Source organism: Eumetopias jubatus, unplaced genomic scaffold, assembly GCF_037043125.1.
Source record: "Eumetopias jubatus isolate StellerSeaLion01/CBP00866 unplaced genomic scaffold, mEumJub1_p1.0 scaffold_14, whole genome shotgun sequence".
Lineage (NCBI taxonomy): Eukaryota > Metazoa > Chordata > Mammalia > Carnivora > Otariidae > Eumetopias > Eumetopias jubatus.
The window spans coordinates 35,410,771-35,426,104 of NW_028274820.1; the positions used below are offsets into that span (position 1 = coordinate 35,410,771).

The following is a 15,334-nucleotide window of genomic DNA, read 5'->3' on the forward strand; positions in this document are numbered from 1 at the left end:
CTATGAAAGTGGTGAAATCTATTCTCTTGGTCCCAGGGCTTCTTTTTCTTCTAAGATACAACCCCTTTACAATCTTCCCAGTGTAAGTCTTCAATATCCTGGCATGTCACCCCCTACGCTAGAACATATTTTCAAAAAAGTACTGAAGTATTTATTCATAGTAGGATGTAAATAACTTGTAAGACTTAACATGGTACCATTTCCAGAGATTTTAGCCCTTTGATGAATTACCACAGAGAAAAAGACAACAGAATATATTTTATCATGGAATTTTGAGCATCATTAAGCAGTATTTGGGCAGAGATGGATCTGCGAGTATCAAAATAAACCACCTATTCTTAAAACATATCTAGAATAGATGTTGACTGTTAACAGTGTTGGTGAATGAGCAATAAATTGTGTTGGAGGGAAATATATGGAAAAATTTTTTAAACCTCCAACCCCAAGGTTAGGCCTTCTCTCTACCCCCAATTACTTTAACTTACAGACTTGGGGACAAACTGACCACATACAGTACTTTGATCATTACCAGGAGATCTTGAGTGAGTGAAGAGAATTTATCATATGAGGCTAGTAGAATCAGAAAATTAGGCCAGTTCAGCTTTATCATGACTGCACTAAAATGATCATTTTGACGAAATATTTCTTCATGAACTTAGGGTAATTTTTTCCTCATCTTAAAATAAACCTGACTATTCTTACATAGTAAGAAGTAGACTTGGAATTATGATGATCATTAATTCCAAATTACTGTGCCCTTAGGAGTTAGTTTGATTTCCCAAGGAGATAAACTAAAGTTCTTGTCATCAACTTACAATTTGCTGTGTATTGCTCATTGTGATTATTTGTAATGGTATGATCGTTTTTTATTTTATCCCTTACACCATCATACTCCATTCTTCTTAAATGGTAGTCCCATCAAGTTCTAAGATTAGGTTGCTTATTGGTCAGGGAGAAGTATTCATAGATTCCAAATTATTATATTTTCCCTGTGATACATTCATGTGAAATCACTAGTTCAGCATTTGATCCCAAATAACATTAAAGAACTGTTTTGTTAATATGCTCTCTCACTATAGTTTAAGTTTGTTACAAATATTCTGAATGATCCAATTCGTTTGTAGCTCACAGTTGAATTCCTCCTTTAAAATCCTCTAGTTCTTATGATTCATGCCAAAACCAGCAATCTGCTTTTCAAAATGTGTAATAGTCTCACACTGTTTTCCACAAATCATACTGGTTTTGAAAAGTATGTGCTATATAGAAGCTGACTCAGAACATTTTTAGATGCCTTGGCTTTGTTTTTCTAAAAAAAAAAAAAAAGCAGCAGAAGAAGAAGAAAAGAAAAAGAAAAAAGAAAAAATCTAGTCATACCCAAATCACAGGTCATTTTGGCCATTTGCATGCAAAAACTACAGAAATTTCATCTGTAATATTAACTCCTGATAACTTAATAAAAGTTCTTTAATACCACAGTTTTTAATCCAATATTGTACTGCCTTTATAATATCTACAAACTAATTTGTAAACAACCTCATATTTTCAATCTTTTTACTTAGAAACATACTATATTCACCACACCAAAATACTGAACAAAAAAACTTTAAGAAGAAATGCAGAAATAAAATTGTTAATTATAAAACAAAAACATTTGGGCCTTGATTTTAAGTGTTTTAATTAGAAACAGAAAAGCAGTCTTAATTGGAGTTGGCTATAATTAGCCAACTTATATTAATATAATAACTTCCTTGCCCTCTTCATGTGCAAAATAGATTATGAAAAAGAGAAGGATCTCTGTTCTACGGAAGCTTAAAAAATGAAAGCATATTGCTTTGTTTGATCCTTTTAGACCCAAGATCATTTTAAAAATTCAACAGTGCTTAGACTCATTTAACAATCTCTCTTAATTCTTTGTGGTTTGTGCTACAAACACAGAGATTTTTTTTTCTAAAACTTTTTAAAGTGAATATATTCTCTTTTCACTAGAAATAAAGAGTGTAAGATTCTGTTTCTACCACAAGGCGTCAGGCCATGGCAATTTAATCTTCAAAGGGCTTTACTATTACCCCGTGCAAAGTCAATGACTACAAAAAAAGTACATATTAAAACTGAACAGTCCTTAGTTGCCTTAGCTTTGATTAAAGAACAATCACAGAAATTGCGGTTGAGCGGTTGAGCATTTAGTTTCCTTTGTTTTTCTAATCAGATTAGTTCTGAGGATGTTGCAAAATCCTCTTGCAATTCAGGTCTCAGACACTCTACCCTGAGGCTGGTTCCAACTCAGAAAAATAACTCCCCACCCCCACACACATTCTCTCTTTCTCCATACCCCTTATATTTTAAAAAACACCCCCTGAAACTTTGAAATAGCGACAGTAGCTTTATTTTAGGGTTGGATGCCTGATTGGGTTAGGGGATGGGAAGTTGGCTTTAATATATCAGAGGCAAGGAAGAGGAGTTAACGTGGGGTTTAAGGGCCTATTCAGCCTGGGGACAGGATTCGCGTGGTTTAGGGTACAAGATTTGTACAATTTAGGGGGCAAGTCACTCTCAGAGATTCGCATTCGGATTCCTCAACGGTAAATAGCAATCACTTCAGAGAGTTGCTGCAAAGTTTAAAACGGAACGGCTAAGCTCCAAAGCAGTCCATCTCAAAGTGTGATCTGAGAGTGCTCCAGCAACACCAGGGAACTTGCTAGAAACACAGAATCTCAGACCTCATCCCAGACTTAAGGATCAGGAAACCGTGAGGGGCAAGGGGGCAAATCATTTCTTTTTTTTTTTAAGATTTTATTTACTTATTTGAGAGAGAGAGAATGAGAGATAGAGAGCACGAGAGGGAAGAGGGTCAGAGGGAGAAGCAGACTCCCTGCCGAGCAGGAAGCCCGATGCGGGACTCGATCCCGGGACTCCAGGATCATGACCTGAGCCGAAGGCAGTCGCCTAACCAACTGAGCCACCCAGGCGTCCGCAAATCATTTCTAATAAGGCCTACAGGTGATACACGTTAAAGTTTGAGAACCACTGCTCCAAAGAATGGCACGAATGTTCCCCCCTCGGGGGATTAACGAAAGTGGGAGGAGCAGGGCTCAGACGGAAGACAGGGCCATTTGAGAGAAAACCGGGAGCGGCCTGGTGGCAATGTGGGGAAACCCTTGGTTCGGCTGCTGGGACCTCCGAGGACTGTCCCTCCGAGGCAGGAGCCGTGCGGTCGCCCGGCACCTGCAGGTGGCGCTGGACGGGCCTTTGACCAAGAGGCGGGGTCTGAGGGGGAGAGCAGGCTTGGCACTCCAGGGCTAGGACACCTCGTGGGGCTGGCCGGTCCCCGCAGCAGCTGCGCCGCAACTTACCGTCTGGTCGCGCCGAGGAGCGGGTGAGTCCCTTGAATCGTCCCGGCTCGCTGCTTGCTCCCTGCCTCCGCGCGTCCCCGCGAGGGCGGGCGCGGGCTCGCAGCCTCGCGACGGGTGTAGCGGCTTGCAAGCCTCCCCAGCCCTGGGGCGGCGGCGTTCCGGGTTGAGAGCAGCTCAGTTCGCCCCTTGTGCGCGGCTCCAAGACGCACTGCCCTCCTGCCCAGCTCTCGGCCGGAGCACACTGCTCCGTTGTGGCCGGTCCAGGGACTGGGAGCCAGTGACTCACAAGGAAGTCTTTTCGCTGGGGGCTCGAGGGATACGATAAGGTTTGTCCTTCGGTTGGATTCTGACGGCAAGTTTTCCAGCTTGGCAAGATCGCCGCCAGTTTGCATAGCATTAATGAATGATTGGTACATAGTGCTTAAAATCGTGTGACTTGCCTTCAGGTTTCCTAGGAACAGGAAGTTTTCATTTTAAGTTCTGGGATCATTAGTCTTACTCCTTCAGGATCTGGTTTGGGGTTCAAGTTCTCTCCAAACAGTCGATCAAGGAAGGCTTCATATAATGCGTGGGTCAAACCCACTGGAAGGGGAGACATAAAATTTACAAACACTTCTAAATTTCTTTCTCTTTAAAAAAAATTTCACGGGGCGCCTGGGTGGCTCAGTCTGTTAAGCGGCCGCCTTGGGCTCGGGTCATTGTCCCAGGGTCCTGCGATCGAGCCCCGCATCGCATCAGGCTCCCTGCTCAGGGGGGGAGCCTGCTTCTCCCTCTCCCTCTGCCTACCACTCTGCCTACTTGTGCTCTCTCTCTCTCTCTCTCTGTATCAAATAAATAAATAAAATCTTTAAAAATTTCACATGACATCCTGACATTTACTTAGATTTATTTAACACAGATATTAAGCAATGCTCAAAAAAACAGCCCAGTGAAGAAAAACATCTTACCTTTACATAGTTAAATGTGGGGAAGCAAATATATACTTGAAAGTATAGAAGGTTTGGAAATGCAGTGCAATCCATATTGTGCTCCAGTCAATGAGTTTCTTCATATTCTAAACTCTTTGACAAAAACATGAGTCATTTGGGCTGTGTCAATATTTAGCAGGAACATCAGGTCAGCCATCCTGGTACAGCAAAACGGAACAGTCACATCAGAACTATGTTTTGCTTTTGAAAGGGGATGAAAGTTAGAGAACTTTGGGTCAAATCTGGAGTTCCTAACATCTGAACACTGTGTTGTTTCCCTTTTTTTTTTTTTTTCATGAAAAGATGTTACTGCAGAATTTAAATTATATATTTGGTTAAAGTCTGATGGAAACCAACATATTTTATTTGACAGATATTTTATTTTCTTGGCTTCTGGACAAATTTGACTGTGGACCACAGAGCCAACAGGCTCCCTCACTGCCCTGGGCTTTTCCTTGGCCTTGCTCTCCAGTATGGTCTCCCTACCATGCAGATGAATGGGTGGATACTTCTCCAAGGCCACTGTGCCTTTTCACCCAGATTCTGAACGAAGTGGCCCTCAATCAGCAAATACTGCCAACTTGCTTGAGGCCCCAGGACCAGGTCTACAAGAGAGCCCTCACCCTTTACATGCCACGATCTGCCTATAAAACTGTCTTTCTTTGGAATCCATTGCACTACCACACAGTTGTTGAAATTTCTGCCTTTTCCCCTAGACTTTGACTTTGTGAGAGCACAGGCTCCATCTCATTTAACTTAGTATTCCCACTGCCTAATATTGTTGTTCACAATATAGTTAATGAGTTAACATTGAATAAGTGTAGATTTGCATGTTAACATCTTTGCTGTCCTACAACTCAGAGTTAAAACATCTAAACATAGTGAATTATTTCTTGTTTGGTTACAGTAGTTAAAACTTCTATTACCGGGGTTCCCAGGTGGCTCAGTTGGTTAAGCGTCTGCCTTTGGCTCAGGTCATGATCTCGGGGTCCTGGGATTGAGACCCGAGTCAGGCTACCCGCTTGGGGAGCCTGCTCTCCCTCTCCTTCTGCTGCTTCCCCTGCTTGTGCTCTCTCTCTGTCAAATAAATAAAATCTTAAAAAAAGGGGCGCCTGGGTGACTCAGTTGGTTAAACGACTGCCTTCAGCTCAGGTCATGATCCCAGGGTCCTGGGATCGAGCCCCGCATCGGGCTCCCTGCTTGGCCAGAAGCCTGCTTCTCCCTCTCCCACTCCCCCTGCTGTGTTCCCTCTCACGCTGTCCCTCTCTCTCTCTCTCTCTGTGTCAATTAAATAAATAAATAAAATCTTTAAAAAAAAAATCTTAAAAAAAGGAAAAAAAGCCTCTATTCCTATTCCTAGACACATACATACCTCCCAGATTACTCTATTTATAATGTTGGTTAAATCACTAAATGATTTGGAATTATACTTATTAAGCATATAGACTGGAGGCCCTCCAGAACAGACACAAAGTCTCATTTCTTTTTCCTCCTCCAATGTCTACCATAGAGTTGAGGTCCATAAATACCTGATGATTGGCATATGCTTTACTCAGAACTCTTTCAAATGCCTTTGATAGACACCCAAATCAAACTGAAGCAAAAAAGGGAATGTATTGGCTTGTGTAACTGAAAAATTCGTGATCTGGTCTCAGGAACTCTAAATACTTAAAATATACCACCAGGACTCTTCTATGTCTTTCCCCATTTCTTGCTTGTACTTTTGTGTGTTGGCTTTCTTCTGTTCTGTTGAAGACCTCTTCCTCCTTAGAGCAAGGAGAAGAAAACATGGTAGGCTTCTTTCATGCCAACGTAACAAAATGTTAAAAGACATCTCTTTATCTTCCACTCCCATATATAAATATCAGAGAAGGATTCTAATTGGTTCAACTAGGGTTGTATGCCATCCCTAAGCCAGTCAATGCCATCAAGGGAATGGAGAACTGTGATTAGCCAAGACTGAGTCATATGGCAAAGGAGGGACCTTTCTCCAAATGGAGGAAATGTTTTAGATCATTAAAAAGTAAGGGGAGCCACTCTGGAAAACAGTATGGACGTTCCTCAAAAAGTTGAAAAGAGAGCTACCGTATGACCCAGCAATTGCCCTACTGGGTATTTACCCCAAAGATACAAATGTATTCACCTGAAGGGGTACGTGCACCCCAAAGTTTATAGCAGCAATGTCCCCAATAGCCAAACTATGGAAAGAGCTGAGATGTCCATCAACAGATGAATGGATAAAGAAGATGTGATGTATATATACACAATGGAATATTATGCAGCCATCAAAAAACACAACATCTTGCCATTTGCAACGACGTGGATGGAACTAGAGGGTATTATGCTAAGCGAAATAAGTCAATCAGAGAAAGACGTGTATCATATGATCTCACTGATATGAGGAATTCTTAATCTCAGGAAACAAACTGAGGGTTGCTGGAGTGGTGGGGGGTGGGAGGGATGGGGTGGCTGGGTGATAGACATTGGGGAGGGTATGTGCTATGGTGAGCGCTATGAATTGTGTAAGACTGATGAATCACAGACCTCTACCTCCGAAACAAATAATACATTATATGTTAAAAAAAAAAAATAGCAGGAAGGGAAAAATGAGGGGGGGGAATCGGAGGGGGAGACGAACCATGAGAGACTATGGACTCTGAGAAACAAACTGAGGGTTCTAGAGGGGAGGGGGGTGGGGGATGGGTTAGCCTGGTGATGGGTATTAAAGAGGGCACGTATTGAATGGAGCACTGGGTGTTATACGCAAACAATGAATCATGGAACACTACATCAAAAACTAATGATGAAATGTATGGTGATTAAAAATTTAAAAAAAAATGTAGGGGGATAATGTGAGCAGACCAAAACAAATATCCTCAGCGTGAATGTTGCAAAATTTCAAAATAGATAATAGGGCGCCTGGGTGGCTCAGTTGGTTAAGCGACTGCCTTCGGCTCAGGTCATGATCCTGGAGTCCCAGGATCGAGTCCCACATCGGGCTTCCTGCTCAGCAGGGAGTCTGCTTCTCCCTCTGACCCTCTTCCCTCTCATGCTTTCTATCTCTCATTCTCTCTCTCTCAAATGAATAAATAAAATCTTAAAAAAAATTCAAAATAGATAATATATGGAAAATGTTCTCCGAGCACTTGAACAGAGGAAGATGGTTGGCATTATGTAAAGATGGCTCCTCTTTATTTTTTGAGAAAATCAAGCCTTTAAATTTGGAGAATGTTTTAAGTATTTTAAGCTACTCGTGGAAAAAACTTTCCACTTGGTAAAGTGTTACAGGTGTTCTAAAATTCAGAAACACTTGGAACCTTTCTGATCATCAAGTTGTTGTATATCTAATCTGTTTTTCTCACTGAATTTCATAAAGTACAAATTGGCGAGGTATTCCTCTAGAAATAAATTTAGAACTAATGAAAACAGTGAATAATATTGTGATGGCATATGTTCCCTTCCTTTAAAAAAATGCTACACCAAGCCTCAGGAGGATCTGTGAAGCATGTTAAGGCAAAGAATCCTTTGTCAGGTAGTAAGTTTGGCAAAACTAATTTCCACAGGGTTGACCAGGAGAATAGGCATGTCAGTGATTGAACACAACTCGACAACTCCATTGGAACTGTACTAACAATTCATGTCTTACCAACAAAACCAGCCTGTTACTCTGATGAGAAAATGGCACTCTGAAAATACAGCCTTTTGGTCCTTTATGCTACTATCAGGGCCCACCTTACCAAGAGTGTCAGAATACATTTCCCCATAAAATCATTTAATTATTATTTCAGATTCCAATATCAACCCCAAAAGTCTATCAAATACAACTTCCTAAAGTATAATCTTACATCAGCTAACTCCAACCTGTACTGATAGCATTGTTACTCAAAAAAATGCATTCCTAATCCTATTTACTTTTGAGCAGAGTTGGCTTTCCTCTAAATGAGCACCTGGAGTTAACTTCTCCTAAAATAAAGGCAACATCTGACCCTTTGAATTCCATATAGACAGTTTGTCATTCATTGCACCAATAGCTGGACAAAGCAAAGCTGTTATTATTGACACAAGGGCACTGGTTGGAGATTCCGACAGATTATGTGAGGTTAAATGGTAAATCAGTCACTATTTTAATTGTACTTTCTAGGCCACTCTAGTCCTTATGTAAGTAAATTTTTCTATTGCCCTATCAAACATTAATGTCTTAAATAGTATAGACGTGACGAAGACAATGATGTTTATTTTTCATTTCCATGGCTGACGCTATTCTATTTTACAGAATTAATGGAGAACAGACGAGACATTACAAACCAACAAGAACTTTGGACAATGAAGCCTAGGAGAAATCCAGAAGAAGATGATTACTTGGTAATATATTAATAATAATTCACTGAAATCTAGAAACAGAATTTCAATGTTGTCCTGTATCTCCTAGGGTTCTAACAGTGATTTTCACCCAGCTGACAGTATCTTCACTCTGATTCCTGTCACTGATACTACGGTGGGCAAAGGAGGTATATAAGGGTGGTATATAAGGGTGGTATATAAGGGTGGTATATAAGGGTGGTATATAAGAGAACTTGTACCTTGACGACTGTCATGGCCTTAGCTGATAACCTCAAATAAGTCACTGAAAATCCTGGGTCTTGGTTTATCTATAAAATGAGAGAGTTGGACCAGATCAGCTCCAAGGCCCTTCTCATTCCTTCTAACATTCTGTGGGTCTAAGTTTCTTAAGAGAGTCATCAGGGCCCATATAACAGTAGTTTTGTAAGCACGCATTTTTTTTCATAGGCTTTATGGCAGCTTACCAAGAGATCATCAGGTTGATTGATGATTCACCGTTTAAACAGATAAATTCAATTTTGGAATAAGAATCACTTGTCCCACTTTTGTGCCACCTGAAGATTAAATGTTTCTTACTACATTATTTGACTGAAAAAGTGGTGGAAATTTTCGGTTCCAAACTCTTTTTGCCTTTCTAAATGATGTCAACTGCATTTTTTACAGAAAGTATTTTATCTTAATTATTTTAATAGGAAAGATAATATATGCAATAATTTTACATAACGTTACCTTTTAAAATTATTTTTGTTAGTTATTTTAATAGGAATAATAAGATAGTACAGGTGCATATTCTATAAAGTAAGTGTGCATAAAATAAAATCATTTTCATTTTTCAAGTTAACCATCTTCCTTGCTGTTCTATAATTTTTCATCATTAACCAGAAAATCGATCTCAGTTGATTGTACTTAGATTGTTTGAACATGCAGAGATGACAGAAGCTGTCCTATGTATCATGCTCAACTCTCTTCTAAATGGGGCCATTGGAAAAAGCATTGGCTGTAACAGTGATTTATCATTGAAAATAGAAGTCAGATGGCTTTTAAACACCAAAAATTATAGAGAACTATGTGAATTAAGGTTTCTCTGCATAAAATGAGGAAATGAACAAGATAATCATATCACATTAAACATTAAAATGTTATGGTTCTACACAGAGAGCTATAAGAAATGAGGAATAGCATATTGAGTGAAAAAGTAAATTAATTCATTAAAGCAGCACAATATGAAACATCCTAAGTTCTTATTTAGAAGTGTTTTTTTTTTAATTTTCTGGTATATCAGTCAGTTGGAGAAATGACAAAATAGTCAACATAACCTTTTGTGAATTGTTGACTGCTTAGAAATGCAACTGGATAAAGAAGTATGACTTTCTTAGGAAGTCATCTCTATGGGATTTAACTATGTATATAAACTTTGTACCTTCTGATAGAGTATTTGTCAATCATTACTTGCACAAATGAGATATTTTAGAAATACAAAATCAAAGTACAGCATGATGGAAATTATATATTTTTATAACTGTAATGACTATATTATTCCTGACCCTTTGTACTTGAATTAATGAAGAATTTGCTCCTCAGTTCTTTGTGGAGAGTTGCCCAATTACCAATAAGAATATTATAAAACAAATTCAACCATTACAATACAAGTTTTATTATTTTTGCCAAAGATTACTGGATTTTTTTTATGTTTTTCAATTTTAGTTTCCCACTTACATTATTCCATTTAATGCCTTCAAGGTGGAAACACAATGGTCTCAGCTTTCATGGATAATCCTCTGTCTTTAAAAAAAGCATGTATTCCTTTGTCTTAAAGAAAAACTAATAACAGAAATTAATGGAGAATCCCAGCATAGCTAAATCCATATTCAATCAGTGCTACAGCAGTATCCAAAAGCAAGGTTCTGAATGTCCTAAAATTTTTTACTGATAAGCACCATGAGCAAAATAAGTAATGCGTTGAAGAGAAATCCCATTGTTTGTTTAAGATGTTGATTTTCTTCCCTTTGCAGGATAAGGACTCTGGAGAGACCAGCATGCTGAAAAGAACTGTGTTTTCGCACATGCACCAAACAACCCACTTTGATGGATTTGACTGCCCCTCCGAGCTTCAGCACAAACAAGAACTCTTTCCAGTGTGGCGCTGGCCAATTAAAATTGCTGCTGTCATATCATCTCTGACTTTCCTTTACACTCTCCTGAGGGAAATAATTCACCCTTTTGTAACTTCCCACCAACAGTATTTTTATAAAATTCCAATCCTGGTCATCAACAAAGTCTTGCCAATGGTGTCCATCACCCTCTTGGCGCTGGTCTATTTGCCGGGGGTGATAGCAGCCATGGTACAGCTTCATAACGGAACCAAATATAAGAAGTTTCCACATTGGTTGGATAGATGGATGTTAACAAGAAAACAATTGGGGCTTCTCAGTTTCTTTTTTGCTGTGCTGCATGCAATTTATAGTTTATCCTATCCAATGAGGCGATCCTACAGATACAAGTTGCTCAACTGGGCATATCAACAGGTAGGGTGATGATGTTGACAGTACCACTAAACTAAAAAGTCTAAATCATCTAACAAATTAACGCTTTCTTATTTTAATATCAATACCCCAAACCTCTTTTGAAATGCTGTGTCGGGAATGTAATCTAAATTTTTCAATGTTTTATTATAATGCTTCATTGGAGCTTGGTTATATATAGTTTCACACGGAGGAATTTTTTTTTTTTTACATTGAAAATAGTAAACTATAACTTTAAAAACTTCAACACATATTTTGTTCATGGACAGGGCCACACAGCAACCTTCTACCACCCTCACAAGATTACTTTTTAATGCTAATTGTTCTTATTTACCACATTATAATGCACATTACAGTCCTAACCAGCAAGTAACTATTATATGAATTAGCAAAACAGATTTATATAAGTGCTGCATTCAAGGAAAGAGATTGAGCGCTCCTATGTCATTTCTCATAGAAGAATGCACAAACAAAGTCACAAATCTGTGGAGGCTCCTAGTTATCAGGCCCTCCATTGTGGACAGAGGGAATGTAGAGGGCGATTCATCTGCCAGAAACAGATGTTGTTTGCATTCCGTCTTTCCCCTTTTCACCCTCTGGTAGGTCCAACAAAATAAAGAAGATGCCTGGATTGAGCATGATGTTTGGAGAATGGAAATATATGTGTCTCTGGGAATTGTAGCACTTGGAATACTGGCTCTGTTAGCTGTGACATCCATTCCGTCCGTGAGCGATTCTTTGACATGGAGAGAATTTCACTTTATTCAGGTAAATTATATATCAGTTTTTATAATTGGTCCCTCCCAAAAGATTTGCCTCTCGGGTCCCTCAGAGAGGCAGATCTTTTCTGTGCTTAGAATACCATCAACTATATTGACTTTGTCCCATAAAAAATAACAAATGGTTTTCCAGTAGCAAAGATCCCACACTTGTTCCAATCAAAAAGGTGCTCCCCGATAATTTTTCCTTATCACTTCTAAGTAGAAGTGTTTTCTAGACGCAAATAAAAAGCATTACTCAAAGAAAAATATTTCTAACATTTGAAACTCGTTAGACAATTTTCTGTCCACCTAATAATGCCACAGGTGATATTTTAGGAATTTAATATTCATGGTTTATTCATTCCCCCCAAATAAAAATATTCTTTTGCCTGCCCCCTGATTTTACTTATGCCTTTTAAGTTACACAGCTTGGTACTACCTTTAAAAAAGTATCTGTCATTGAAATTTGGAGTTTTAATTACCAAAGGTATTCTAATATCTAATTTTATTTTATTTTAGAGATTTTATTTATTTATGTGTGAGAGAGAGAGCATGAGAGGGGGGAGGGTCAGAGGGAGAAGCAGACTTCCCGCTGAGCAGGGAGCCCGCCACGGGACTCAATCCCAGGACTCCAGGATCATGACCTGAGCCGAAGGCAGTCACTTAACCAACTGAGCTACCCAGGCGCCCAACTAATATCTAATTTTAAAGACTGCTTTTTCCAACTTACATTTGATGTAGCTTACTGACTTGAAGTTTCTCAATATTCTTGGAATTCAAGATTATCTCGGACTTACAGAGGTTTATCTCCTAGTGGTAGATTACACCATAAGAAAAGCAGTGTGCCAGAACTCACGGGGGATCCGTGTCTGACAGGATGCAAAGGACTGAATTTAGTTTAATCGTAAGCACTGCCGGGATTTTTTTAAAGTACGTAGTTTAGCTTCTATGGGTGCTCATTTTTGGAAATTCCCGCGAAGTCAGAATTTCCCCACTATCCCTTCTACATGTCTATACATATATTCCTACAGAAACTTTACCAGAATATCTGATTAGGCAGGAAAACATGTCTCCATCTGAATTATTACAATGGAGCTTAGAAATAGTGCCACATTTTCCAAGCACAGTATTTGCTGATTGTGTAGGCTTAGATTGATAGCCATTAGAGTTCTCTGTTCCTCATTAAATACCTTGTTTTTACATTTGCTCTGCCTGTCACAATATGCTGAGCACCACTTTTTATGTTTAATTAGGAATTCAAGCACTGCATCTTGACTACCCAGCCCATTCTACTATGTACACAAGACCTAATCCATGATAAGTATACAGTACACATTTGGTAAAATTAATCTTCAACCAATCACATATATTTTTCAATTAATAACCTAGAAACTTTCCATTTACAATCCAAGATTAGTTATTCTATGATTTACCTTGGAGATTGATATTTGAAAATATAAACTTAGCTTTTGATTGTATTCATTGGGGCTTAAGAGTGCTTACTGCTGAATAATTGTGAGTTGGATTCATTCTGGCAGGCTAATGACCATTTCCAGTAAAGCGAATAGAAGTCAAAACTTATCTAGAAGAGCCATTGTCAGAATGCCATAAAATTACATAGGTGAACAACTATTTTTAAGCAACTTTTTCTGGATAGTGCCAAGTATCCCAATACAAGTTGAAATTTTTCTTCACATCTTCGTATCTCTGTGTTATGTAAATAGTGGAAATAGTTGTTGGCATTTTTCCACTTTATCAGGATGTTTGATTTTTTTTAATTTTTATTTTATTTTTTTTAAGATTTTATTTATTTATTTGACAGAGAGAGACCCAGCGAGAGAGGGAACACAAGCAGGGGGAGTGGGAGAGGGAGAAGCAGGCTTCCCGCGGAGCAGGGAGCCCAATGCAGGGCTCGATCCCAGGACCCTGGGATCATGACCTGAGCCGAAGGCAGATGCTTAATGACTGAGCCACCCAGGTGCCCCTGGATGTTTGATTTTTAACATGGGCCACGCTCACTCACCTTAGTATTCATGTACCAAAATCAGAATCAGTTACGCTAGTTGCTTTCATAATTGATAAAGATCACTGATGTCAAATTGATTTTTGCACTAAAATCGTCAGTCAACCTATTAGTATTTACTGAGCACCTTAAATGCACGAATCATTGTGTTGATTCTGCAGGGAATCTGTAATGAGTCAAAGTCCCTGATTGTAGATGTCTCTTGATAGGCAGAATGAAGGCAAATGCTCAAGAGACAAAGCACCATAAAATAAACGTCATCAGACAGATGAACAAAGTATGGAGAGAAAAGAAAGATGGTGTTATTGATTGGCTGAGGTTGAAAGGAGATTGATTGTGAACTTTCTCAACTTAAATCACCTGTGGACAAAACATTACCCAAAGTAAGGGGGTGAGGTGGGGATGTGTGAGGAGAATGGAAAGATGTGAGTGGGCATTGTTGAGAAATATAATAGGGAAACGATTACAGGTGAATGAAGGAATTTCCAAGCGACAGAACAGATGAGGTAGGATGGAATAAACTCTTACTAAACCAATCCCACCATTTTTTTTCTCTTGCAGAGCAAGCTAGGAATTCTTTCCCTTCTTCTGGGCACAATACATGCATTGATTTTTGCCTGGAATAAATGGGTAGATATAAAACAATTTGTGTGGTACACACCTCCAACTTTTATGATAGCTGTCTTCCTTCCGATTGTTGTCCTGTTCTGCAAAGCCATACTGTGCCTGCCATGCTTGAGGAAGAAGATACTGAAGATTAGACATGGTTGGGAAGATGTCACCAAAATTAATAAAACTGACATATCTTCCCAGTTGTAGAATCACTGTTTACACACATTTTTGTTCAATTGATATATTTTACCATAAATGTTTCAGATTTGTATTTGTTTGATAAAGTGACCACTTGAGGGTCTTAATGTATCTCTTTGTTGATGAGTCCTGAGTTTGAAGTATGTGTAGTTCTCTGTAGATTTGATTCAAAGCAATAAATAAAGCAATCTTGAGCACATTCTCTATGTTCAATAGAACTAAGCATAACAAAACAATCACATCTGATTTGTCAGACTGTATAGATTTATAAATAATAAAAGGCCTTGCAGTCCCAGTCCCTACAACTCATTAGCCATGAAAAAATATATTATCTGAATCTACCATGCAAGTATATCCAGTATTTATGATTGTTGTTAAAGATGGGTTTCATTTTCCTGTAACTGGGTGTTATTCATGAATTACCGATTGCAAAAACCACACAGATTGTGTCTACACAAGTAAAGCAACAGAATAACATCAGATATACCTCCAGGAAAAATAAAACTCAAGCTTTCCAGGAGAAAAAGTAAATTCACTTTTCTCTGTATGAGTTACATAA

General features: G+C 38.9%; 1 protein-coding gene across 1 annotated transcript; it reads left to right on the forward strand.

Annotated features, from left to right (window-relative positions):
* The first annotated feature begins 8,596 nt into the window (after positions 1–8,596).
* Positions 8,597–14,784, forward strand: STEAP1 (STEAP family member 1). The gene is made up of 4 exons (XM_028120613.2): positions 8,597–8,680; positions 10,672–11,184; positions 11,785–11,949; positions 14,527–14,784. Exons 1-4 carry the CDS (start codon positions 8,597–8,599, stop codon positions 14,782–14,784), a joined length of 1,020 nt encoding a protein of 339 aa, XP_027976414.2.
* The last annotated feature ends 550 nt before the right edge of the window (positions 14,785–15,334 follow it).

Bases quoted from the DNA above. Each gene is read 5' to 3' on its own strand.
- STEAP1 (XM_028120613.2), top strand. From the start codon at position 8,597: ATGGAGAACAGACGAGACATTACAAACCAACAAGAACTTTGGACAATG. The intron at 11,185-11,784 runs GTAGGGTGATGA...ACCCTCTGGTAG, and splicing joins TCAACTGGGCATATCAACAG to GTCCAACAAAATAAAGAAGA. The intron at 11,950-14,526 runs GTAAATTATATA...TTTCTCTTGCAG, and splicing joins GAGAATTTCACTTTATTCAG to AGCAAGCTAGGAATTCTTTC.